Source organism: Vespa mandarinia, chromosome 22 (assembly GCF_050613455.1).
Source record: "Vespa mandarinia isolate Hongniang chromosome 22, ASM5061345v1, whole genome shotgun sequence".
Taxonomy (NCBI): Eukaryota; Metazoa; Arthropoda; class Insecta; order Hymenoptera; family Vespidae; genus Vespa; species Vespa mandarinia.
In genome coordinates, this window is record NC_140831.1 from 3475989 (window position 1) to 3501888 (window position 25900).

The window sequence follows — 25900 nt, forward strand, 5'->3', positions numbered from 1 at the left end:
GACGAAATTTCCTTCTCTTCCGTTTGTCTCAACTTGATAGGATGAGAGGAAAAAAGATAGAGACAGAGATAGAGAGACTGAGACAGAGAGGAAGAGGGAGAGCGAAAGAAAGAGAGAGAGAGAGAGAGAGAGAGAGAGAGAGAGAGAACTTCGATCAGGATCCGCGTTAATTCCAAGTTATTCCACGGAGTGGTCACGTACGCGCTTAACGAGCTTCACACCCGTGACAGAAAGCAACGCGCGTTTGGATTTCTTGCTGCGATTTGTGAGTCCTTGACAAATTCTTCAAGAAAAAGGAATGCTTCGAGATGTTATAATACTTCGAGAAAATATAAAAATATCTTAGTTCTCTTTTTTCTTCTTTTTTTCTCTTCCTTCTCTTTTCTTTTTTTTTTTTTTTTTTTTTTTTCTTCTTTCGTAGAACGATAAAATATTAAGTATATGCACGAAGCGACAAAAAATAATTTGGAACTTCTTCTTCTTTTAGTTTTTTTTTTCTTTTTTTTATTTTAGCTATGTAGATGCAGTTAAAAATTCGCGTTGAAATTATCGTGATTTCCGAAAGAGAGAGAGAAAGAGAGAGAGAGAGAGAGAATGTGTGTGTGTGTGTGTGGAAACATGATCGCATCGTCTCTCTACACCTCATCGTATAGCGTAACTTTGAATTTTAAAACAGATTTTGACGCGCGGATTATGTCGTGTGAACACGTTAAAGCGCGAGTTAAAGTGGACCGTGAATTAAAGTCGCCTTCGTAAAACCGGTCGTTGCTACTTATTCAGCTGTGCGGTAAACGTAAATCGGAGTTGGTTTATGATTCTGTAGCGGTTGTAAATAATAACGGTACGCGTTACGTCATATTTTCACGCGCGTCCACGCTTTGGCATTGCCGCAATAATAACCGGAATAATCTCTCCCGATTGTAATCGTTCGGGATAATATGTATCACTGTTACACTAACGTCGATTCGCATTCTCAAAGATTACCGAGCAAGTAATAAAACATAAAATTAAAGAGAAAAATTGTTCTTTGTTAGGATGATGATCACGATCGAACTCATTGATCCTCAAAAATCCTCATTTTTGTAATCGGCCTTATTCCATGACGTTATGTGTTACACGCAAAAATTGAAAAAAAAAGAAAAAAAAAAAGAAACAATAACAACAAAAACGAAAAAAAGCAACAAAATAGAAAAAAAAAAATAAAGAATAAAAAACTTGGTACACGTACATATCTCGATCGACGGGCTATTATTTACGACGACGATTAATCGTCGCGATTGTACGATTTATCGATTGAGTCGGCGATTGAGATGCAGAACCTTCGAGGATGATCCGATCGTATGATCTCGTCGATTTATTTCTTCGTTTATGTATCAATTCCGTGATCAGAACGCAATCGATTTTACGATTCCTCTCGACGCCTTTATCTCGTTTCGCAACGTTTAAATAAATCATTGAACGATTACGAATCGTTCATTTCGAAACGGTTTATACGTTTTTGATGGTCGAAACGTTGACGAAATTCGATTTCCTTTTTCGGCAGTTCTTCGAAAAATAAAATTGACATATGTACGACGAAGAAAGAATTAAACGATTGGATCGAGCATGAAGAAATAAAGATAAAAAGAAATTAATGATCGTTATAAACGTTACGAAATATTATTAGAAACGTTAAAAGGTTCAGTTTTCTTTACGAAAAGATTCACTTTGGAAGTGAATGCAACTGGGAAGACTCCAGCGTGGCTTGCGAACCTCAGATACGATCGGATCGTATAGTGCCGAGACTAGAAGAAAAGGAAAGCAAATCAGAAGAGGAAGAAGAAGAAGAGGAAGAAGAAGAAGAAGAAGAAGAAGGAGAAAAAAAAAGAAGAAGAAGAAGAAGATGAAGAAGATGGAGAAGAAGGGATAAAGAAGGGAGAGGGGAGATACTGGACGGATGTAAGGACGTACGGACCGACGTACAAACCGACGAAGGTGGGATTGAGTTATGACAGCGTTTGCTCCAGGGGGCCGGCTTTCGAGCTGGCGAAGCGGATATTCTTCTTATTCTTTATTTCTTCGTCTGCAGGGCCGCCGTAGGAACCGTCGGCCATGCATCACCTTCGGTTCAGTTTGGTCCGGCCTCCTCTCTTCTTCGGCATCGTTCCATGAGCGTACCACCGCCATCACGAGCCATCACGATCCCACCTCGCCCATCGTCCCTTGGAATCGTCGATTCCACCCACCTTGGCAGCTCCACCGGTTCTCCACTACGGAGTTCACCGGCTTCCACCAAGGATTAACGTTTCTAGTATCACTCCTCCCTTCCTCCTCCTCCTTCTCCTATCTCTTCCTCTCCCTCTCTCTCTTTCTTTCTCCCCATTCCTCTCTCGTATCCCCTCGCTTCTTCCTTCTCGGCCTTCCTCCTGTGAGTTCGCGACTCTCCTCGTTAATTGCATCGGGCGCGCTCGTACGTCCACCTTCCAGGCCTTGATCCCCGCATCGACCTTCTTCTTCTTCTTCTTTTTATTCGTATTCTTATTCTTTCTTCTGCTGTTGCTTCTTCTTCTTCGTCTTCTTCTACTACTACTACTAGTATACTACCACTTTTTCTTCTTCTTCTTCTTCTTCTTCTTCTTCTTCTACTAGTCTCAAGCGAATATAATACCGATAGCCTTTTACGATCCATCCGATCGTTCAATCCCCATTCGAGATACTTGACGTTTTCTTGATAAGAGGCAATAAATCATTGCATACGTGTTTCGATTCGCCTACATATGTATGCTAGCTTCTCTGTTTGAAAGATAAAAAGAGAGAGAAGAAAATAGATAGATAGAGAAAGAGAGAGAAAGAGAGAGAGAGAGAGAGAGAGAGAGAGAAAGAGATATGGGTTTGAAGGTGGAATAGAAAAGAATACTACACAACGAAGGGCACGCGTAAATCACGGGTAGTAATAAAGATCCACTTGTCGCGGGCGGATATTTATGAAGCGCTCCACGGTTCTTCCCGCCAAAAGAGAATCACCTTTTAGCTCTTCGCGTCGGCCTCCGGATGAACGATCGTCCGATTTCGAGATAATCGAAGAGGTCAGTGGCGGAGGGGACTAGGGCGAGAACTCGAACCAGCAGAAAAGACGAGAGTGGTAGGAAGAAGAAGAAGAAGAAGAAGAGGATGATGATGATGATGATGAAGAAGAAGAAGAAGAAGGATAAGAAGAAGAAGAAGAAGAAGAAAAAGTAGTAGTAGTAGTAGTAGAAAGAGAAAGAGAAGTCGATGGTCGACAGAACGAATGAACGGAGAAACGAATGAAGGAACGAAAGAGCGAGGAGGCCATAAATACCTCAGCGCGTTCAGCCAATTAAAACAAATCATTTTAATGCACAACCTTTTTAATTAATGCCCGTGCTCGCTCGCTCCCATCCGCTCCTTCCTCCTCTTCCTCCTCCTCATCCTCTTCCTCTCCTCCTCTTTCTCCGCGCGCGTACTACACGATCGCTTCACCGACTCTGCAATTCTCATCTCGAAGCGATCGGGCCCGATATTAACTTATACGTCACTCCGTATCCCGCGCGCTCTCTTCGTGTACACAACCGATTATCCTTAACCCCGAGTGCGGACGTCCGATGACGCCGCGTCCGATCACCGTTCTTTTCTGCGCTACCATTGCGCTCCTTGAAGCTCTAACCGGCTCGATTTTAATTATACGAATTTTCGCGACGTGATTGCACATTCCTCCTCTCCCTACTCTATCCCCTTCTCTCTCTCTTTCTCTCTCCCTCTCTCTGTCTCTCTATCTCTCTCTCTCAATCTCTCTCTTTTTCCTTCCGTGTTGCTTCTTTCTTCTATACAACATCGTCGACGAGATTTATGCCCTCCAGACGGCAACTGGCAGATAAAGATAGGATACCTATGGTATCGATATCCGACTGGATCCAACTTCGTTAGGATACAAATTGAGATACGCCCGCGATCACGGTATAACCCCGCCTAACGTTGTACGTACATACAACATACATACATACATACATACGTACGTACGTACATACATACATACATACATATGTACGTACTTACTTTCGGGTCAAAAGGAACGATTATAACTTATCGTATTTATATTAAAAATTTTGTAAATCGTCCATGGTTACGATCTTACTTCTTGCATAACTTTTCTATTCATTATTCCATGCGTAATGAAAAAGAAAAAGAAAAAGAAAAAAAGAAAAACGAAAAAAATCCGCGAGTCGGCGATAACGAATGAAGAATTTAACGTGCGCATCACGATTTAGCTTAAACGTCAGTATTCCAATAACGCGGACCATCTCGCGATGGCACGCGGCCGTTATCGAGGGATTTAACGACGATCGCGCGGCCAAAGAGATTAGACTTTTAAATGGCCCCCGCTCAGAGCCGGTACGTATTTCACGAGATGACGGTGGACGTCGCGCTAAATCATCCGGAGTGACCGCATCCGCTTGCCCAATCGGCCCCGAGTCTCTCTCCTTAACGGCCTCTTGTCACGCCTGCGACATTCCACCGAAACACACCGGCCCTAACCCCCCCTCCCCTCGCTTCCCTCCGTCCTCGCCACCTACCCCCTCCTCGCCGTCACTTCATCTTTTCGAAAGACCAACACTCCCCTTTTGCTTCTTCGTCCTCGGTTCTATCTCTTTCTCTTTACCTCCCTACCCCTCTGCCGTTCCCGTAAGAAGACGCGTTCCTTTTCTCGTCAACGTCTCCTCAAATCCACCCAGGCAGGCACACTTTCATATCTCCTGACTAATATATTGTTCTATCGGAATTCAAAATGATTCGAAAGGTAAGTGGATATGAGAGAGAAGGAAGAAGAAGAAAAAGAAGAAAAAAAATATCCGACCACCGTCTACGTCGTAGTTTCTAGCGAGTCGTTGAGCAACGCGAGTCGTAATTCACCGAGATCCTTTCTTTCACCTTCGTCAAATCGATTCGATCGACGTTTCTACGAAAAGATCCTTTTCGACGATCCATGCTTAACGCGACGTTGTCTTCTTTTTCCTCCTTTTTTTTTCTTTTTTTCTTTTTTTCTTTTTTTCTTTTTTCTTTCTTTTTTTTCTTCTTTCTTTTTTTTCTTTTTTCCCTTTCGACCAATAACCGATCTACCATCGGCGCCGTCTCTTTCCTATTTCTCTCGACATTTTCGAGGGGAAAGTTACTTTTTCTGTATATAATTAATTAATTCTTCAAGATTTTTTGACGATGGAGTTGTTAAAAAGAAGAAACAGAAAATAGAAATAGAAAAAATTTGCATTAATTATCACATATTGTCAACTTAAAAAACAGATACATCGAGTTGATGATGGATGGACGGAATGTTTTTTTTGAAAAACAATATTATTCAGTCCGATTTATTATCGTCAAAGTACGCGCGCGCGCGCGTGCGCGAGCGCACTTATCTACACGACGGGGCTCTTCCGGCGTGTATATTATTATTCAACAGGTAACCAAATACGAATAGCAATGCGCAGTGATCAGTAATGCGTTCGCGCGAGCACGCTCGTGGATTCCATGCGTGAGAAACCGCACCTGCATTTATAAGATGCCATATTAATATTACTTTTTATCGCGGATTCCGATCCCCAAGAAAAGTCTTGTCCCACGGGCAGAATGTCATAATTCAGATGCAATTACCATCCTCGTGGTAAGATTGTACGGGATGTTAGAAAGAGTATGGAAACCTCAAACCGATTTTCCGTACACGGATACCAAGCTCGAATGGGAGCTCATTCTAATCGTTTACGTCATTTACAATGATCCGTGTAAGGAAATCCGAAACAGCTCGGATTTCCAAGGACGGAATTTATACTTTCCGCGAATGAACGAATGAGTCCGTCCCTTTCGTCCTGGCGTATCTAACTATCTATCTATACTGTAACAGTAATCGAGGAGAATTAAAACTCGATCGACGTTGATTGTGGATCGAGGTAAGTATAACTATCTAAGTTCTTAAACGGATCTCTTGAAAATTACTATACGATACATTGCGACTCTTTCGGGAAGTTTAAAATCAACGATAAGATCAAGAACAACTCGATCGTATAACTATCTAAGTAGGGTATAGGTAGGTAAGTACCTATACGGTAAAAAAAGTAAAAGGATATATGAGAAATATTGTATCGTATATCGATACCATTCTCGGATCTCCTCCTATCGATACCTCACGTTTAACCGTTGTTACGAACATTAGATCATCGTTCATTAATCGTAAATAAGAAATCAATGCAGTGAACTTTTCTCGGCAATACTAATTAAAAATTAAACGATAAATCCTCGATGAATTCAGTCGAATGATTTCACGATTAATACAAATTAAATTAAAAACCATATGAATCGGAGTCCTGATAGGTTACTGATTCACTTCCGGATTAGTCACGAGGAATTCTACGAAAGAATTGACCTTTTCTATGTGCGCGGGTGTATCGAACTCGTCGTCGGTCTTTATCGTTATCTCCATCGTCAGGCACGATCGTCTTGGATCGCTGAGGATCTCTGGGGATCACACGCAATCCACGCATGCGAGACGCGCGTGCAACTTGCACGTGCAGCGGATACCTACCTGCAACGGCGAAAGATCCGTACATCGAACACGCACGTATTCGTGAGACACGCGTATTTGCGTCTTGCTACCTGCATCTTTCTTTCTCTCTCTATCTCTCTCTCTCTCTCTCTTTTTCTCTCTCTCTTTCTTTCCTTCTCTCTCTTTCTGGCAGGTGCAAGCATAGTCTACGTTCGCCAGGTTCGTGCGAGGGCGTGTATACGCTGACATTGTAAAACTTGGCGTTACACTTGCGTAGCCAATTGGGTAGGCCGGCTCTCCCTCTAGGACGGCCCAGATCTCACGTTGCTCTTTCCCTTTCTCTATCTCACTCTTACTCCTTGCCATTCTCCGCTTCCCAGCATCCTCTATCGTCCTTCTTCCCCTTCTTCTCTTCGATCTTTTTCCTTCTCTTTCTCTCTCTCTCTCTCTCTCTCTCTCTCTCTCTCTCTTTCTCTTTGTCTGTCTGTCTTCCTTTCTCTACTTCTCCTTCTTCTCCTGTTTCTCTTTCATTCACTCTCGATCGCTCTCCGAGCAAAACTTCTCGCGATATCGGCGAGTTACCATCGCGAAAAATCTGCGTCCTTCGTCCTGTCCCAGCTAACTTTCCAACGGCAGCCACAGCGGCAACAGCACCAACACCATCACCACCATCACCATCACTAACAGCAGCAGCAGCAGCAGCAGCAGCAGCAGTAACAGTCCTCGAGAACGACGTTCGAGATCTTGCTGCCGGCAGCCGGAGATACGAGTACTGCCGATCCTGGATACTTGTGTTCGAAAATTTGCTGCCAATTTCGATAGCATCGACGAGCGAAACGTTCAAAGCTCTCGAACTCGGCTCGATGAACGATCTACCACTGTACGACATTGTTTAAGGAGTAGGTAACGATGCCGCAAAATGCGGATGTTCGTGATTTGCTCTTGTAACATCAATTGATTACACAAAATCGTAATTATTTCTTCTTCTTCTTTTTTTTTTCTTTTTTTTTTTTATGTATTTTCCCGACGATGATAAGCCTTGAAGTCCATCTCCGAGAAATACACAAAAAAGAAAAGGAAAAAAGAAATATACGAAAAAAGAATAAAATAATAAATATATTCATATACCTTTCGTTAACATTTGATGAAAGTACAGCGCCTATAAGAAAATAAAAAAAAAAAAAAAAAAAAAGAAAGAAAAAGAACAATTTCCATCAAATTCGTTCCTCTTCATTTAATTACTATCGTACTTTAAAGAAAGTTTAATCCTCCGTTCAAGCCCCCAATATGCGGCCAATGTGATATACTTACCTATATTTAAAAATTCCACTTTACTCCGAACGGATGATTTAATTAAACTCAGGGCCGTAAAAGTCGTTGCACCGACTGTATCCTAATTAAGGTGCCATAAATCTTTGGCTGCTTCCTCTTCTTCTTAAACGATCAGAATTCCAAGCGGTAAAGCGGGAGGAGATCCGGTCTCGATACGTCTTGTTGACTTACTTAGTGAGCACGCTTGAAAAGAGAAAGAGAGAGAAAGAGAGAGGTTCAATAACCGTATAGATCGTCACCTTCTGACAGAAACTATTTAAAATGTAGTTCCTTCTCGCGGATCCGTGTTATAGGCTAACTCGCGCTATCATGAATAAGAGAGAGAGAGAGAGAAAGAGAAAGACAGAGAGAGAGAGAGAGAGAGAGAAAGAGAGAGAGAGAGAGAGACAGAGAGAGAGAGGGATTCCTCTCGTTCTCTCGGCAGGTTGTGATATACATAAGATGCAACAGCTGCGATCGGATCGTGAGGCGTGCAAACAAGCCCGATCCTCGCACGCGTACCACGCATTCATTGGGCCATTGTGCTGTCTTATTACGCGTCGAACTTAACGAAAGCGCGCGTGCCTATTTAACCGGGAAAATCATTATTCTCAACGAATGTCTTAACACGTTCTATGGTATTCCAAAAATTATACTCTCATCCGTGAAATACTTTTCGAATATAGTTGGTATCCCTGGCTCGCTATGCCACATGAGATCCTTCCAACTAAATATCACGTTTAAATGGTTATTGTTCGATATCGATTATTTTTATTTTTATCTAAAAGTTTACAAAAAAAAAAAAATATAATAGTAAAAAAATATAAAAATATACTTATCGAAAAAAAAAGAAAGAACATTCATCTATATGTTCATTGAAAGAAAAAAAAGAAGAAAGAAAAAAGATATACCTGTACAATGAATACAAGGAAGTTGTATGAGTATTTGATTTGATTGTATTTATTAGACACGTGAGAATAAAGAATAGAGAAACTTTAGAACAAGAGAGCGAGAGAGAGAGAGAGAGAGAGAGAGAGAGAGAGAGAGAGAGAGAGACAGAGAGACAGAGAGACGTGTCAATAATTTATTTCAAATGACTTGTTTCAGACACGCATTACGACAGCACATGCTTAGGCATGCCGGTAAGAAGTACAAATGTGGTCTTCCTGGTTGTCCTACGGTACTCCGTACAGCTTCCGAGTTGAAGTATCATCGTTCATTGGTTCACGACAGCACGTCCACTAATAGACGGTATCCATGCGGCCACTGTTCTTACGCGGCCAAAACGAAGACTCAACTTCGCAGGTTAGTACTTATATGTATTTACGTTGACTCTTGTTAACGTTTGAATTACTACTACCATTTCGAAAGTAAAACGAAAAGGAAAAAGAAGTAAAGAAAATAAAAATAATATTCTACGTGAGATAAGTGAAGTAAAATATTTCTCTCTTTGATTTTTCTTCCGAAAGAATTGATTGACATTTTGAACTTTTACGACGACGAAAAGCATTGCGTTTCAATTTTCTTCTCGAAAAGTAGTAAGTTTTCATTTATAGCGACGTAAGAATAAGCCCGTTGTATTTTATTGTTACGAATACTAGCACGTATCAATCCGTCCGTCACGAAAAGAATCACGTTTCGATTTTCTTTGCGAAAAGATACGAACACGTATTTATCACTTTTGTAATGTCTCAGTCTTCGTAAGGGAAACAAATCGATTGAAATGAACCGAACGTAAATATAGACAAATGAAGAAAAGTCCTAGTTTTTTCCTAGCATTATCCAAAATAACTATGAATTGCGTCCTTGTTTATCGTGTACTTTAATGTTAAAAAATATCATACTTTTCAAGACGAGGAACATCGAAATGTGCTTTTATTTCGCGATAAATCGAGATCTATTAATATTTATAAGATAAATGAAACGTAATACTTTTCGTAACGGAGGTTAATATAATTATACGTATACATATATATAAATCCATAGATAATAAATCTACGATTCGTCCGATTAATAGAACGAGAATTTAATGTGATCGTTATTAATGAGTCATATGAAATTAATCGGATATTTTTTCATGGGAGGTAGGATGAAGATGAAATATCGCGAAACGAGGTGCTTCCGCGTGGGTGTGCTTTTATGATTCATTCCATGTGCGATTCTACGAGTTTGTCGACAAGACAGGTAAAGGAAGAAAAGAGATAATGATAGGGGGAGAGAGAGAAAGAGAGAAAGAAGAAAAAGGAGGGAAAGAGTGTATTGGTGTATCACCAACATCGTCGACTCCGATATTATTGACATTAATTTTAATCAAGGTCTCTGACTTGAGAACGATGCATTCCTACAGCATTAATCGTGTTCGCAAGTCGCGTATATGTAATTGATGTCTTCGAGGAAGCCGGATCGAATTAATTGCGAGGACGCATCGGATGTGTCACTACGCATACGCGATCGACTTGCGTCGCGTAAGTTGAAAAAAAAGATAAATAAATAGAAAAAACAGAAATTAATTTTCGCCATGCATTCGCATATACATATACATACATATATATATATATGTATATATATACATGTACATACATATGTATATATATATATTTGTATATATATATATATATGTATGTATATATATATGTATGTATATATATTTGTATATATATATATATGTATGTATATATATATGTATGTATATATATATGTATACATGACGATCCATCCGAAGGTTCAATGACGTTATCCGCAAGTTCCTTGTCCTGGAATTCGATCTCGATCGAAATCGACTAGAACACGATACGGCGAACGATCAAGACTAATGTCGCTATTAATCCGCTAGATATTATCGAAGCGTAGAATTTAATTATCGATTTCAATCGATCGACGAGAATCAAGGGGATCTTTATAATAACGATCGACAGTTAATCATTAATGACGTGATACTGCGTGATGGAATTCGTGAAAATTCATACGTAAGGGCCAAGACAGAGTGCCTCGTAAGATAAATGGATTTTTAATTTTTCGTACTGGAGCTCGATTAAGTCATAATGCCGTTAAATATGCTACCGGCAATTTGCCGAACGATCAAGGGAAGCCCGGTTTAAATTAAGCCTTATTAAGGGTATTGTGTCGTGGAATACGGCACCAATACGTACTAATAAATATTCTCTCATTTTATCCGACAGCAACACCGCGTTCGTAAGCTTCAGAAGAAAAGAAGAAGCATCACGGGCTGGAAACGAGAAGAGAGAGAGAGAGAGAAAGAGAGAGAGAGAGAGATCGTATGGTAAAGACCGAGAAGGGTAGAGGAGAACCGCGCAAGCGGAAGTTGCGTGCAGAAGTCGACTAAGTGCGGGCAACCCGTTATGATCGGTCGCACGGCGATACTCGACGCGATATTTCATCACGAATTGAGTACTTACTACGTGAGTCGAACTCAACGCAGCCGCAGAGTGTCGCAGTGAATTTTCTCTCTCTCTCTCTCTCTTTCTCTACCTTTTTCTCTCTTTCTCTGTATCCGTCTATCTACTTCAGTCTTGCTCCACGCTCTGAAGTAAATCACGCGGGATTTTAATTAAACGTGTCACGCATTTCGAAGCTGATATACACGTAGCCACGGCCAATGGCTCCCTCGTAATATCGCGCACGCATATCGCATCTTTCATAATCACCGGGTCCCGCTGCGACGATGAACTTCCCGAAAGAGAGAGAGAGAGAGAGAGCCGCGCCTCGGCCTGATCGTACGTCTTCCGCCATCTCGAATATATCAACCGATATAGTAGTAGTTGCCTTTCTTTTTCCCCTCCTCTCCGTTCTCCTCCCTCTTTCACCTACCCTTTCCCAGCCGTCGCCACCGCCGCTCCTCTTTCTCTCCGTCTCCTTCGTCGGCTCGATCCTCTCTTTTAACTCTCTTTATCTCGTCCTCTCCTCGAAGGAACGACCCGCGCCCACGCTCGCGATTCGTCCGGCTACTTGTCGCCAACTCCGTTGCATATTATTATTACGAAAGACGGTTTTATTTCTCCTCGTTCCAGGCATCAGGTCAGGCACGAAGACTCAACGAGCGTGGAGAAACTTGGATATCATTCCTGTCCTTACTCCGGTTGCAGTTTTAGAACCAGACTCAGCTTTCATCTAAGACGACACGTGCGGCTACACACGGGCACCAAACCGTACAAATGTCGTCATTGTACGTACGCCTGCAATACTCTGGTAAGTTCTTACTCGTTAGCAACATTCCAAAGTGTAACCATCTAACTTTAGCTAGAAGCTTTTTCTTATTATCGAAGATACAGAGTCGAAGATATCTTCCCTTTAAATCGTTTTTTTCTAATCGTCAAAGAGAAAAGAAAAGTAAAACTTAAATTCGTAGGTACGAGATAGATCGATTCGCTAATTGGGTGCAAAGTTCAATTAAGGCGACTTCTTCATGTTTCGAAAGAGTAAACTCGATCTTACCTTGAACAGAAAATGTTCGAGATCGGTCAACGGGATCCAATTTTTTTTTACGGCGAGCGAGCTCGTGGGCGTAAATTAAGCAAAGTACACCTTAACGTTTGGATCGCGTCGCGTTCTCTGCTGGTGCTGATGCCGCCGCAAACCGTTGCTGCTGCCACCGCCGCAGCCGCCGCCGCCGCCGCCGCCGCCGCCGCCGCCGCCGCCGCCGCCGCCGCCGTCGCCGTTGCCGTTGCCGCCGCGGACCGCGATAAGATAACGAGTTAATTGTGCTCACTGGATGCCCACACACGCACGAGGAAGAAGAGGAAAGCCGGGTCCTTTCTCCGGTCATACCGTGCTGGCCGGTATGCTAATGTCCTTTGAAGCTTTAGTTGGGATGCGCCTCGCATACGAGGGCTTCGTGTCTCTTTGATAGCGACATAAACTCATTCCAGTGGCTCTCATTTCGATTTACTGTTTGCCAAGGAAGCACACAGTCCCTGCGATGGATTCCGGTCGCTCGATCCACGTTAAAATCGTTCGCCGTTATGTCTTTGCTCGGTTACTTTGCTCTTATGTCTATCTACGTCTAACAACACTAATACATTCATGGAGTATTCTACTACTACTAATAGTATCCACCTTCGGACGGCCATAAAATGCAAAGATGCATATCAGTGGCTCGAGAAACAATGTAATAAATAATAAAAGCCCGTCGCCATTCTCTCCCTCTATCGGGATCTCTCGTTCATTCTCGTCGAGAATGTTTTACCGATTAAGATAATGGAATTACTCCGATCATTGCGCGCTTTAGCCGCGGATAGATCGATCTACCCTACTACCTCCTCGCCGCTACTGCAGCCGTGCACCGCTTATCTCGAACTAAGCGAGAGACGATCTATGTTTCTTAAACGCTTGACTTTGATGCTATCGACTTGTACGCCCTGCTACCGGTCGTTAATTTTCGAATGAAAAAAAGGAAGAAAGAAAGAAAGAAAAAAAAAATAAAGGGAAAAGATGAAAAGAAGAAAAGAAATGGGAAAAAAAAGGAAACAGAGGAACGATCGTGAAATGTAAAATCGGCTAATGTTTGCCGAGGGAGAATTTCTCGGGTTTCCTATATGCGAGCTCATGCCCGACATTGATCTCGTCCAAACGGAGAAATCACGTTAACGATTAGATACGTCGATGGTACTGATATAAAGGCAAATTCGTATTATTCGCTCTCGAAGAAGGAGAAAGAAAAGAAAAGTGAAGAAATGAAATATGATTGAATGCATTTAAAACGAAGGTGGATACGTATTCAACAAAAAGAAAAAAAAGAACAAAAAGAACAAAAAAAAAAAAAAAAGAAAAAGCTTCACACATTTATTGAACATAAAATATATCTATCGATATAGTTTACAGGAATGATTTTTATCTTCGATTTGTAAACAAATTAAAATTCGTCTCCGACATCCGTGGCGATAACAAAATCGGACGTTTACATTTCTCGTTTGAAGAACTCGTGTTGTATTTGGTGATAAGTATACGATTTGTTGTTGTTAAAATCGATCGAGGGTTCAAGGACGTAAGGCAACGTGTACAAAAAAAACTTGGTAGAATGAGGGATTATAAAGAGACGGGGTAGGGGTTTGGGGATGGCAGAAAAAGAGAAAAAAGAAAGAAAAAAAAAAAAGAAAGGAAAAAAGAAAGAAAAAAAAAAGAATCTTCAGCATCGATAGCACGATCCACCTCGTAGGATCGTAAAATAATTTCACCGGTAGGTCTGAGGATAAAAGGGAAATACGAGGGGCACGCATCTCCGTGGCTGGAAAGAATATCGGGAGTCTCGCGACGATGGCTGCTTACTCGGTACTTTAATAAGGAAGAAACGTGCGAGCAGCACGCGGGACGATTTAACGAGGAGATTCCCTTCCAACGTGGCGGTCGGCTAGCCTTGCGTCAACGAGATTACACGCGCCACCTTCCCCATCTTCCTTTCCTCTCTTACTTTTTTATTCTCTCTCTCTCTCTCTCTCTCTCTCTCTCTCTCTCTCTCTCTCTCTCTCTCTTACTCACTCTCACTTACTCGCTTACTCGCTTTCTGTCTCTATCTTTCTTTTTCCCTCACTCTCACCATACCTTTCTTACTTTCTCTACCTTATGATTTACTTCGGATAGTTACACGCTTTTTTTCTTCGTTGGGCTACCTTCTCTTTTTATCTTTTATCCACCCCCAGGTTAACATCTTCCACCATCCCTGAAGGCTCGCGCAACGTCAAGAAAGCTCACGTTCCTCTTTTTCAAGATCTTAAAGAATCTCTATTCGCGGCCGTTGTTCTTTACTCGCTTTCATCTTCGCTACTACCCAACGCCGGCTTTTTATCTCTGATTTTACCTTATTTATTTTATTTTTCTTTCTTTCTTTCTCTCTTTCTTTCTTTCTTTCTTTCTTTTTTTCTGTTTTTTTTTCGCTTCCGCGTTAACCGCATTAACCACGTTTCAATTCCAATTGAGATAAGATTATTTTGTAGGATTATTTTCAGTAATCATTTCTTTTTCTTTTTCTTTTTCCTTTTTGTCTTTTTTTTCCCTTCGTAATAATTGTCATCGTTGTTATCATCGTTACCGTCTTTCAACTTATCGATGCAAGCAGATACCCTACCCTATATCCTATCTTATTCCATCGTAGAATTTGATCGGCTTTATTTAAGGGAATCGTTAAAAAATTGATTCGATCATCGTGGATGCATTTAATTAGCGAAATGCGGCACGGCAAAAAGGGCCCCATGATGGTCCGCCGTGCGTGGAAATCATCGCGAGATCGAAACTATTCGCGATAATTCAGTAATATTACGAGAATGTTTACGTCAAGGAATAAGGCGCGTCGATTGGCGATGAGGAGCTTGGAGATACGTAGAAAGGAATTGAGAAGCTTTCGGGTAGACATTTGAAAGGAACTGACAGTAGCGAGGAATAACATACGACTATGGTCTCTGTAATTTTAACGTAGATGAAGAAACTCGTAAAACAGGATAGTAGTGCATGGAATTGGAGACGCCTATGGAAGAACATCTGTTCTATCTGTGGTATTGCACCGAATCCGAATAAATAGTTATAACGTGACGTATAGGTATGCGTGTACGATAATACTTCGATAGTAGAGATCGAAGTTCTGATGAAGGTGACTGCGAGAAAATGTTTATTCTATGTTCGCGTGTCTCGTCGTCATTCAAAGGGCGGCCTCTCTCACCTTTCCTTCTTCTCTTTTGTCGGGAGATAAGAAAGAGAGAGAGAGAGAGAGAGAGAGAGAGAGAGAGAGAGAGAGAGAGAAAAAGCAAGAGAGAGAAATAGAAAGAGAAAAAAATAGAGACAGATGGAGAAAAAGAAAAAAAAGAGTAAACAACCGCCCTCGTAGCGGTGTGAACGGGCCTTAATGCGGCAGCGTCACGGAGCGCTGGTCGCGCCGCGCGGAAAGATTTACTTATGGGAAATTAAATTTGATGTTGCCGTTGCCATCAACGGCTCGTATAAGCCCGCCTGGTAGGAAGATGTTTACGACTACGGTCGGCTACTTAGGCCGAGAGGGTAAAGCGCCTTTAAATGCGCCAACGGCATGGCCAACGAACGCGTCCGGTTTTGCACACACCGGCAAACAGATTCTCGGTTCTCTTCTCGTTCCTCAGGTATTTCTAACTAAGAACGGAAGGACAAAATTTCTTATTTTTCTCTTCTTTCTTTTTCTTATTTCTTCTCATCCTCTCAACGACGTCCCCCTCATCTTTTTTTTCCTCGATCATATCCTAATATTGAGAGAAAACAAGCAATTTTCTATTCATAAAGTGAGAATATCAAAATGATGTCTTTTATCGTCTAATAAGACGCAAAGTGAGCCCGTAATCTGTTAACATTAGAACGCAAATTTGATAAGAACCTAAGTTGTATTAGTATGCTCGTTTACTATCTCTTAGAACGGTAATAGTAGGTTATATGAGGTCGTCGCGGTCTAACAAATTTCAAATTTATCGGTACTATTTCGTACGGAAGACAAAACACGTATAGGCGTTAGCGAACGTCTCTCGCGATTATGGTTCGGAAAGAGGTGATTTAAATCAGGCAGCATGACCGAACACTCTTGGCTGTCGTTTCGTCGTCACTTTCGTTCTTGCGAATCGCCTCGTAAGTTTTAGACTGGATCATTGTCCATTAAAGAGCTATGAAAAGCCTTTACAACGTGGCTCCTTGCATTTGCAAGCTTTATTTATGACTCTTTCTAAAATGCTTGTAAGAACACCCAAACGCTCGAAGTATTTCGCTCCTTCTATCTCTCTCTCTCTCTCTCTATATATATATATATATATATATATATATATATATATATATATATATGTGTGTGTGTGTATGTGACTGTATGTATATATGTATGTATGTATGTATGTATGTATGTATGTATGTATGTATGTATGTATGTATGTATGTGTATATATATTTGTTTTTTCATTTCAGGAAAATCTGAGAAAGCACGTACTATCGAAGACCCTTCATCCCGGCAAGACGATCTACGAGTGCGACTTTTGCGTAACGAAAACAACTGAAATATTTTGCACAAACTTCGCCAAAGAATTGCGAGCTCATCTTATGGATGCACACAGCGACAAATTTCCAACCCCAGAACACGCCCGTAATTACATTCTCAATATGTTCGAAATTGTTCGCGATTCTGAACCTTTAGATGTGCCAAATTGAATAAAACGTATTGTCCGTATAAACCGTGCATTTAAACTTTTCTAAATCGCCATGAAAAATCTTACAAGGAACGAAGAAAGGAAGTAAATTATGTATATATAAAGTCATATCTTAATCGCTCGTTATCGTCAGATAAGGGAAAATAAAAATAAAAGAAAATAAAAGAAAATAACCGTACCGTTTCGAAACAGTAGACACACACACACACACGTAGACACGTACATAAGGTAACAATAAATCGCTACGAGCCGTTACTATAAGCGATCGCATAAATCGAGCCGACCGAAAGGAGCTAAAGTTCAAACAAAGCCGTTCAATCGTTCGAACGTTCGTAAATTAGACGATCATCCACATCCAACGGTGTTCTCTAACGGATAAGCTCCCGATGAAAATGTGTTACCGACAACGTCGAATATCGGCAATAAGCGATCATGGTATCGTCTTCGTTTAGTCGAAGGACGTATAATACAATATATACTTATACGCTACGATTAAAAACTCGAGTTGGTACGTCGACGAACAAAATTGCTCTTCCGTGTCTATCGTATTCTAAAAGCATGCTGGATTCGGGTCTCGTTCATCTTTGGGTTGTTTTTTGAACGAGGGAGAGAGAGAGAGAGAGAGAGAGATAGAAATGAATACTATCGAGATAGAAATGAATACTATCGACAAGAGACTAAATCAACTTTCCTCGACGCGCGTTAATCCTCGCGCGTTACAAGGCTAACGCGTCGCGAGCACTCGCGAAGATCAGAACGATCCGTCGTAGTAGTCGTTTTCCAAGTCCCCAAGACTCGGTAGGACTGTACTACTACGGCCAGGAAGTAGTTAAGGTGATCTACGGTCACGTGGCACGTTATGTACCTTAGACGTGTACGTATACGCGATCGAATCTTTATGCACCGTGCACAACGCAACAGAGCCGCAATATTACGAGAAGTAACCGACAAGACGTCTTTCTATTTCTCTTTTCTTTTCTCTTTCTCTTTCTCTCCCTTTACCTACCTACCTATCTACCTGTCTTTCCCTCCTTCTCCTCCTTTTTCCTTTCCTTGACCCAACCTACCGGATTTATATTTCCCGCGGTCGAAAAGAATTCACAATATCCGATATCGCGCCGTACGACGTTATCTCTATCGCCATTGCGATCCTACGTTCGGGATACTTTTTCTCTTGTTTTTCTTTTTCTTTCTTTTCTTTTTTTTTTGTTTTGTTTTTTCTTTTTCTTTCTTTTTCTTTTTCCTTTCCCCTCCTTTTCCTTTTTCTTTCTTTTATCTTCTTCGTTCTCTTGAGTATACACGATGCTTGCCGGAAAACGGAAGAGCTCGCTCGCATCTTCCTTCGACACGCAACCGGCATTCGTTGGTTGGATCTTGTTAAGAGGTCGAACGATCGATTATCACATATCGTGTATTTTACTTCGTTATTACGTATGTATATTAGATGTTTTTATATTTTCTCTCTTAACGGTCTTTCTTCTTCTTTCTCTTTCTCTTTTTCTTCTTTGGTTTGATCCGAACCGCTACGATATTAACTCGTATAATAGCTCGTCCGGATCTATTTCGATCCTGGCGGCTCGTCCGGTCGATTCATTCATTCGATTCCCACGAAAGGTAGACGAGAATCGAGAGAAAAAGAGATAAAGAGAGAGAGAGAGAGAGAGAGAGAGAGAGAGAGAGAGAAAGAAAGAAAGAAAGATTGAGTGAAAGGATACCGGTCGTCGAAAAATTGGACGTGGTTGAAAGTCGACGACGGACCACCTCGTGGATCGTCTTACAAGACGCGTTTCCGTCTTCGAGGGCTCTGATTGTGAGAAATGCATCGCGCTGTCGCGCAAGATAGGTGTCGTAAAGTATGCAGTCCTCGAGTAGTTCCTCTCGAGGCAAAAAGGACGAAGAAAGCTACAACGAAGATAGAAAGAGAAAGAGAGAGAGGGAGATAGAAAGGGAGAGCGAGCGACAGATAGATGGAAGGAAAGAGCTCGTTGGGAAGAGGACTGAGAGGTACCATGAGCGTCCTGAGCGTGAAGGATAATTTATTGACTAATTAACGAGGATGTCCTTCATTACGGGTCGAGCAGCAGTCGTGGTCGCTTGCTCTCGCTCGGAACCGGCATTATTTGGCGCCCGAATATTTACGACCGCGTCCTCCTTCAGCCCGTGGACCGGGTCCTCCGCCCCGATACTGCTCCGCTCGAGAGAACGAGAAGATCGAGACAGAGAAAGAGAGAAACACAGAGAAAGAGAGAGAGAGAGAAGACGCGAGGACCCATAACGATGTGTCCCGATCTTACGGCCATTCGGGGACCTGGAATTTCCTTTCAAGATGGCGTAGAAGACCGCTGACCCTCCCCCTTGTATGCCAAAGCGTTCCTGAAACTCGCGAACGTTACTCGTTGGACAAAGGATCCCTTTTCGAATTCGGAAGAGAATCCGAATTATATCGACGATACGCGATATTTATATTTTCGAGATCGAACTAATATATGAAGTGTCTACTTCGTTTCTCCAAGTAAAATCAAATTCGGCTGGAAAGAATAAAAAAAAAAAAAAAGAAAAAATCAGGGAGATCCTTGAAGAAATATTTTATATATGTATATGATCCCGATAGTTTAATTCTTAAACTCATTCATCGATCACTTTATCAATTTATCACGTAACTCTTCAATGTTTATACTTAAATATAAGCCTCGTCAAATTCATTCTTCGTATTTGTTTTTTTTCAATGGACTCAACATTTGTCCAAAGTGTACGCTAGAACGATCAATAGATATGATTGACTGCAAAATTGCCAGAAGTTAAATTCTTATCAATTATATAAATCTATAACGTTAAGAATAGTTTGGAAGATTAACAATTTTAAGAAGATCTAACGAAGAGTTCTGACTAAATTCTAATGTATTTTTTTTACCGATTTCTCTCACTAGTACTGACCCAACTTTTCGTCAGAATGTGGCTAAAAACGAACATGCATGATTTGATAGTGGCAAAAAAGTTTTACGCAAACTACAAACAATCGAATAATTTACCTAGATATGCTAATCTTAGGTTTTCTATGTTTCTTTAACTCCCACGAACTGAGATATGAATTGTAAATATTTTGTCTGTGCGTTTCTCATTTCACATTCAGCTATATATACATTCAGTTATATATATGTATATATATATATATATATATATATATATATACACTATTAAATTTCATTTATATTCAGCCAAAAAAAAGAAAAAGAAAAATAAAAATAATGAGATACGATTTATGTGACCGGTACGCATTTAGCAACTCGCTCTTACTTTTTTGTCCACCTCGATGAGTTTTTGGTTGTCGTTCGACGATTATCGCAGCTCCTTATCTCACGATAACGTGAAACTCGAGTTGATTAAACTTTTTGCATTTCTTTTATTTTTATTTTTTATACATAGTACGTTATTTAATGATAAGAACGCGTATGGCAATGGTATTGCCCGTAAGAATCGCTGATGATCATCGCTAGAGACTCGCAGATAAGATAGGACCACCAATAGGATCTTGTTACTTAAATAAGTAAACAACCTCCGATGGAAGATCGACAAGGACTCGATTTATTTTTCGAACGATCCGACCAAGTTACTTACATTATCAAATTCGATTTCAGATACATCGTGTACATTCTTTAATAAAAAGAAATAATATTATTATTATATATATATATATATATATATATATATATATATACAATTAAAATTATCACTGATCATTCTTACAGACTCGAAGGAAAATAGATCGCGAAGGAATAATCTTTGCTCTTAAAAACGATTTCTGTGTTGGCCGTCGTTATTGCGAAGTACTCGAAGAAAAAAAAAAAGAAAAAATAAACAAATCGATAGGTCAAAAAAGAAAACATGTTGACTAGAATTCGTCCTTGTCGCGAAGAACGTTGGAACGGTTAGGTAGATCGTTTAATGAAGATGTAACTAAGCGCGGACGAAGGCATATGGTTGGCAAGAACGACGATGGCAACGACGCGTCTTCGTTCTTCCACGATGGAGGCATACTCCTTTCTTCCTTCCTTTCTTCCTTCCTTCTTCCCTTTTTTCTTTCCTTCCTTTCCTTCCTTCCTTTCCTTCTTCGGCCTCGAGTTACCGTCAGGATATGCCGGTGCTGTTGCACCTTCTCTTTACGAGCTGAGTCGAGAGTCCAGCGGATCCGGGAAATTCTGCAGACTTTATTTCTCCGATTACACTTGAAAACTTACACCGATACCAAGATCGCCCTTGATAATCTCAAACCTTTAACGGCGATTATTCGACGATCTCGAATCGATTCGAGAAACTAATATACCTTTGACTTCGTATGAAAAAAGAAAAAAAGAAAAAAGAACGCAGGAGTACAATTCTCCTTGTGCATATTGACATTTTTCGTTTCTTTGATCGTTCATTCGCGAATAAAAAGAAGTTAGACAGATAAGATAAAATCGAACGATAATTTTGATTGCTTCATTTGTAATTCATACAGATCAATTAAATTTTTCTTTATTTTTCTATTGTTATTACGATCAGATCAATATCGCTCGTAACGAAAGACCAACGATGATCGTCTTGTCGTGTTTATAGTATATCGAAGTAAGTCAACAGTTTACATTATTTTCATGGCACGTTCGCGAGAAATCCCTAAGATTCTTTCGAGCGTAGAAAAGTCAAGTAGAGAAGATCGCCGGCATATTCTTGGCCACCGGGAGAATCGCTGGGATTCCAAGGAGGTCGACCGAAAGACGATATATTTTTCAGGACGCTATCCTCGGACACGGTCTCGCGTGTCTACGCGCGCGAGCTTCACGATGTCACGTCGCGCTGAGACAGCGGGTGTCGGTTCGAACTAACGCACGATCGCTCCTCGAACTCGCACACCTGCCAAAACTGCGATCTTAATTATCGGCATCGAGATTATTTACACTACGAACGATCCAATCGGCGAACAAATCGGCGATCTCGTGCCAGACACCTGTGACCTATGAAAAAGAGATTCTATCTCTATCGGATACGAACGAACAAATTTATAATATTTTTTCGTAATCAATCAAAATATATTCTATTATTTTACGATTGATCAAAGATAAACGATCGATTTTATTTATTTAACTTTGTTAATGTATGAAAAAAAAATTGCGAACTCTAACTACGATCGAATAATAATTATCTGTACTCGAACGATAAATATCGAATAAATGTCGAATACCTTTTAGATAGTATATATATTCTCACGAAATATATATATATATATATATATATATATATATATATAATTTTCACGAAAATCGAACGAACCCTTATAAAATAATCCAATTCAGTTGGTATGGCGGTATCCGAAGTTCTCGAATCGGCGATGCAGTGACATACGAAATGACGGTCGACCGTGTCCATCAATTAATTTCTTAATGACCCGGAGCAATCCTCATCAGGTAGAAGTTCTCGAGTTCTTCCTCTCACTCCACTTACTTCGAAATATCAAAATCGCCATCGTGAATATCTCTGAATCGAACTTAAAAAAGAAGTTACATCTCCTAAGTTCAGGATTTTTCGAGCGTAAGAAGAAGGGGGGTGGGGTCTATATTTATCGAAATACTCGATAATCTCTGATGATTTTGCTCGTTAAGAAGAAGAAGAAAAAGGAAAAGAAGATTTTTTTTTGGGGGTGAGGGGACTTATAATAATACTCGGACAGCTTTTAAAACGTACGTTACGGGCAAGGCTTCGTAATCTTCAAGCGGGATCGAGAATTCGAGCAGGGATAAGGAAATTCGCAAATTTGGACCGGCATTTGTGTACAGCTCGTAGCTTCCTGCCAATTAATTTGGAAGCACCCATATCCCGTGGGAGGATGGCGTGTCCCAAACGAAAGAGAAAGAGAAAGAGATAGACGACGAGAGACGAGACGAGAAGAGTGGAAGAGGTAGAGAGAGAGAGAGATGGAGAAAGAGAGAGAGAGAGAGAGAGAGAGAGAGATGGAGAAAGAGAGAGAGAGAGAGAGAGAGAGAGAGATGGAGAAAGAGAGAGAGAGAGAGAGAGAGAGAGAAGACTTTGGCACGGCGGGCAAAGGGGCCCCACGGGGATTGATGGCCACCACCTTTAATGCCGTTTGTATGTAGCGGCGCGCGTAAGCGCCTCGCCTTACAGTAATTAGCTCAACAAACGCGCCACCCTGTCCCATCAATTGCTACCCTACGCTCTCTCTCCTTCTCCTCTTCCTCTCCTTCCTTCTCTCTCTCTCTCTCTCTCTTTCTCTTTCTCTTCTTCTCTTTCCCTCTATCTATCTCTCTCTCTTTCTCTCTCTCTTTATCTAACTCTCTCTCTCTCTCTCTGTCTCTCTTTTTCGCTTCCTTCGTGCTTCTCTCACGAGGCTCGGCTCTCTCCTCGTATCTTGAATTAAACATTCGATGCCTCCTGTCTTGTCGGCGTGTGCACCTCTTGCGCCGAGAATGCAAATGCAGAAACGCGGCTCGCGCTCACAACTCTGCACGCGTGTGCACGCGTCCGCGCCCATGTGCGTGTGTCCGTCTCCCGTTTCACGCAAACACACCTATGTACAAACCTATAAGAGTTTCTTGAGAAAATATAAAGAGTAAAAAGGAAAGAAGATAAGGAGAGAGAGAATGAGAAAGAGAGAGAGAGAGAGAGAGAGTGAAAGATGGAAGGAAGAAAAAGGCGTTATCCTTCGAGCGACGAATTAAAGGACGTACCGAAACCCGATTGAAAAACCACGATGCGCAGATTCGTGCGTGTTTCTCTTTCTCTCTCTCTCTCTCTCTCTCTTTCTCTCTCTTTCTCTCACTGTTTCACCGTTTCTCTTTATCCAAGCTCTGGTGCTTCCTTCTCGTTCTGTACCATCATCGGTCTTTTGGAATTTAGGGCCACGTCCTACGGCATTGCAACCTGTTTTTCTGTCTTCGAGCAGCAAGACTCTGTTTCTTCGAGAGTCCTAAATAAATCCGTGACGTACCGCCGCGAGCCTGTATATCGAATAAGCGAATCTTTGAAATATTAATACAAGCTGTAACGAGCTTGTAACGAAGAGGAATCGATCGTTGGTATCGACAAATTTTGTTGGCCGCCCTCTCGCGTAAATCTCGGACAGATATCGACCGTTCTAAACGCGTTCTAACCGATCTAACGTTAAATTTAGATATCTATCTATTTCTCTCTCTTTCCTTTTCTCTTTCCTTCTTTACATATGTATATATATATATATATATATATATATATATATATATATACATACTAAATTACATAATAAATTCGTAACGATAGTAGAAAACAATTTTAAAGAAATTTTAAGAAGTACATCGACGCGTTTAATCATTGCGTTCATCTCTGACGATAGTGATTATTAGATATCTCTAGGATGCAGTCCGAGATCGCGTGCGTGTTCGCACGTATGCTCTTCTCTCGTCCCTTCGAGAAAAGGGGGTAACCATATTGCGCGTCTCTGATATTTACGATTGAAACAAATCAAACGTTATCAAGCATTCCGGAACGACGATAAAGAACACAGAGGGGACGTGGAGGCATTCGAGAATCTCCCGAGGGAGACGTCATCTCTAGATTCTTCTCCACGTCTCTACACGTTGCCCTGTCATATTCCGAAAGCCCGATCGATCGATCGCGATCTCAAAATTCTATTGGAACGTAAATTTTAGGGATCGGAGTATCCGATAGCAAATCAAGAATGCTGCATTCGTTTTACACTCTCGACAGCTGCAAGCAATAGGGGAAAAAGGAACCAGAGAGAGAAAGAGACAGGGAAAAAAGAGATAGAAAGAAAGAAAGAGAGAGAGAGAGAGAGAGAGAGAGAGAGAGAGAAAAGGACAAAAAAAGAGAAAGAATGAGAGAACGTCCCGGAATCGTCCGATCGACTCGCGATTCGAGGCGCGAGGGCATAAGGCGAACCTCGGATACGATACGTCGTCGAGTTGCAAACGAGAGAAATCCTCGAAACGCCAGCCTTCTCCTTGCAGGCCCTTATAAATCCATCTTTTTTTACTAGCAGACCCCTTCGGGGCAATCTTGCATGTCCCCCCACCGTTTCGAAGCGAAGGGAATGAAGGGGGTCCTACGGTCCCTAGTGATTTAAGAGCGTCGCTTCGCGTGTATCACACCGCGGTCCATCCGCCATCGTGAGAGACTACGAAGAAGAAGACGAAGAAAGAGAGAAAGAGAGAAAGAAAGAGAAGAAAAAGGTTCGGTGTTGCTCGGTTCCTCGATGGTTTCACGATGGGATACACCGATCCATAATTCGTCGTATCGCGGGTACGTACCTGCCTACCTATCTACCTACGTGGTAGTAGATACCTTCTCGGTAAGTAGCGCAAGAATATCGTCGCACGTAAATGTAAGTTCTTCGGGAACGTTACAAGTCTTCTGCTATACCGCAGACCGCGACGAAGTGAGGAAACGCATAGGACCGACCGATCCGTTCGTACTAGTTGATTTGCGAGCATAAAAGAATCCCAGCTTCGTTGGATTGCTTTATGAACCGATCAGTTTTGCTACGACCGACCACCGGCTCCATATAAACCCATAAACGTCCGAACGTTCTTCTTTCGAACAATGAAATAACGAACGCACGTCGGCCGTTTTTTTACTCGTTCAACCGTAAACGAGAATTTTATAGCGAAGATTTTCTTTCTCGGTTTTTGTTTTATTTATTTTTTTGTTTTGTTTTTTTTTGTTTTTTTTTGTTTTAATCTAACAAAATAGTAGATATCTAAATACGTATCAACCTATCGATGATGTTCAACGAACAAAAAGATTTCGATACCATGAAATGATTGAGTCTAATCGATCAAGATTTATCTAGGTATTACCTATTATCTTGGAAGAAGGGCGAAAGGGAAGAAGGGTGGAGGCCAGAAGGTTTTCGACGTCG

The 25900-nt window shown here is 41.2% G+C and overlaps 1 protein-coding gene across 3 annotated transcripts in view; it reads left to right on the forward strand.

Annotated features, from left to right (window-relative positions):
- The window catches only part of LOC118447941 (uncharacterized), a 40182-nt gene extending 22552 nt beyond the window's left edge, over positions 1 to 17630 (forward strand). For all 3 annotated transcript variants that reach the window (XM_035880497.2, XM_035880498.2, XM_085663481.1), the window contains 3 exons: positions 8948 to 9145; positions 11869 to 12046; positions 16760 to 17630. In XM_035880497.2, coding sequence (XP_035736390.1) covers positions 8948 to 9145; positions 11869 to 12046; positions 16760 to 16999 — 616 coding nt within the window. In that variant the 3' untranslated portion in view covers positions 17000 to 17630. The remainder of the gene's footprint in view (positions 1 to 8947; positions 9146 to 11868; positions 12047 to 16759) is intronic.
- The last annotated feature ends 8270 nt before the right edge of the window (positions 17631 to 25900 follow it).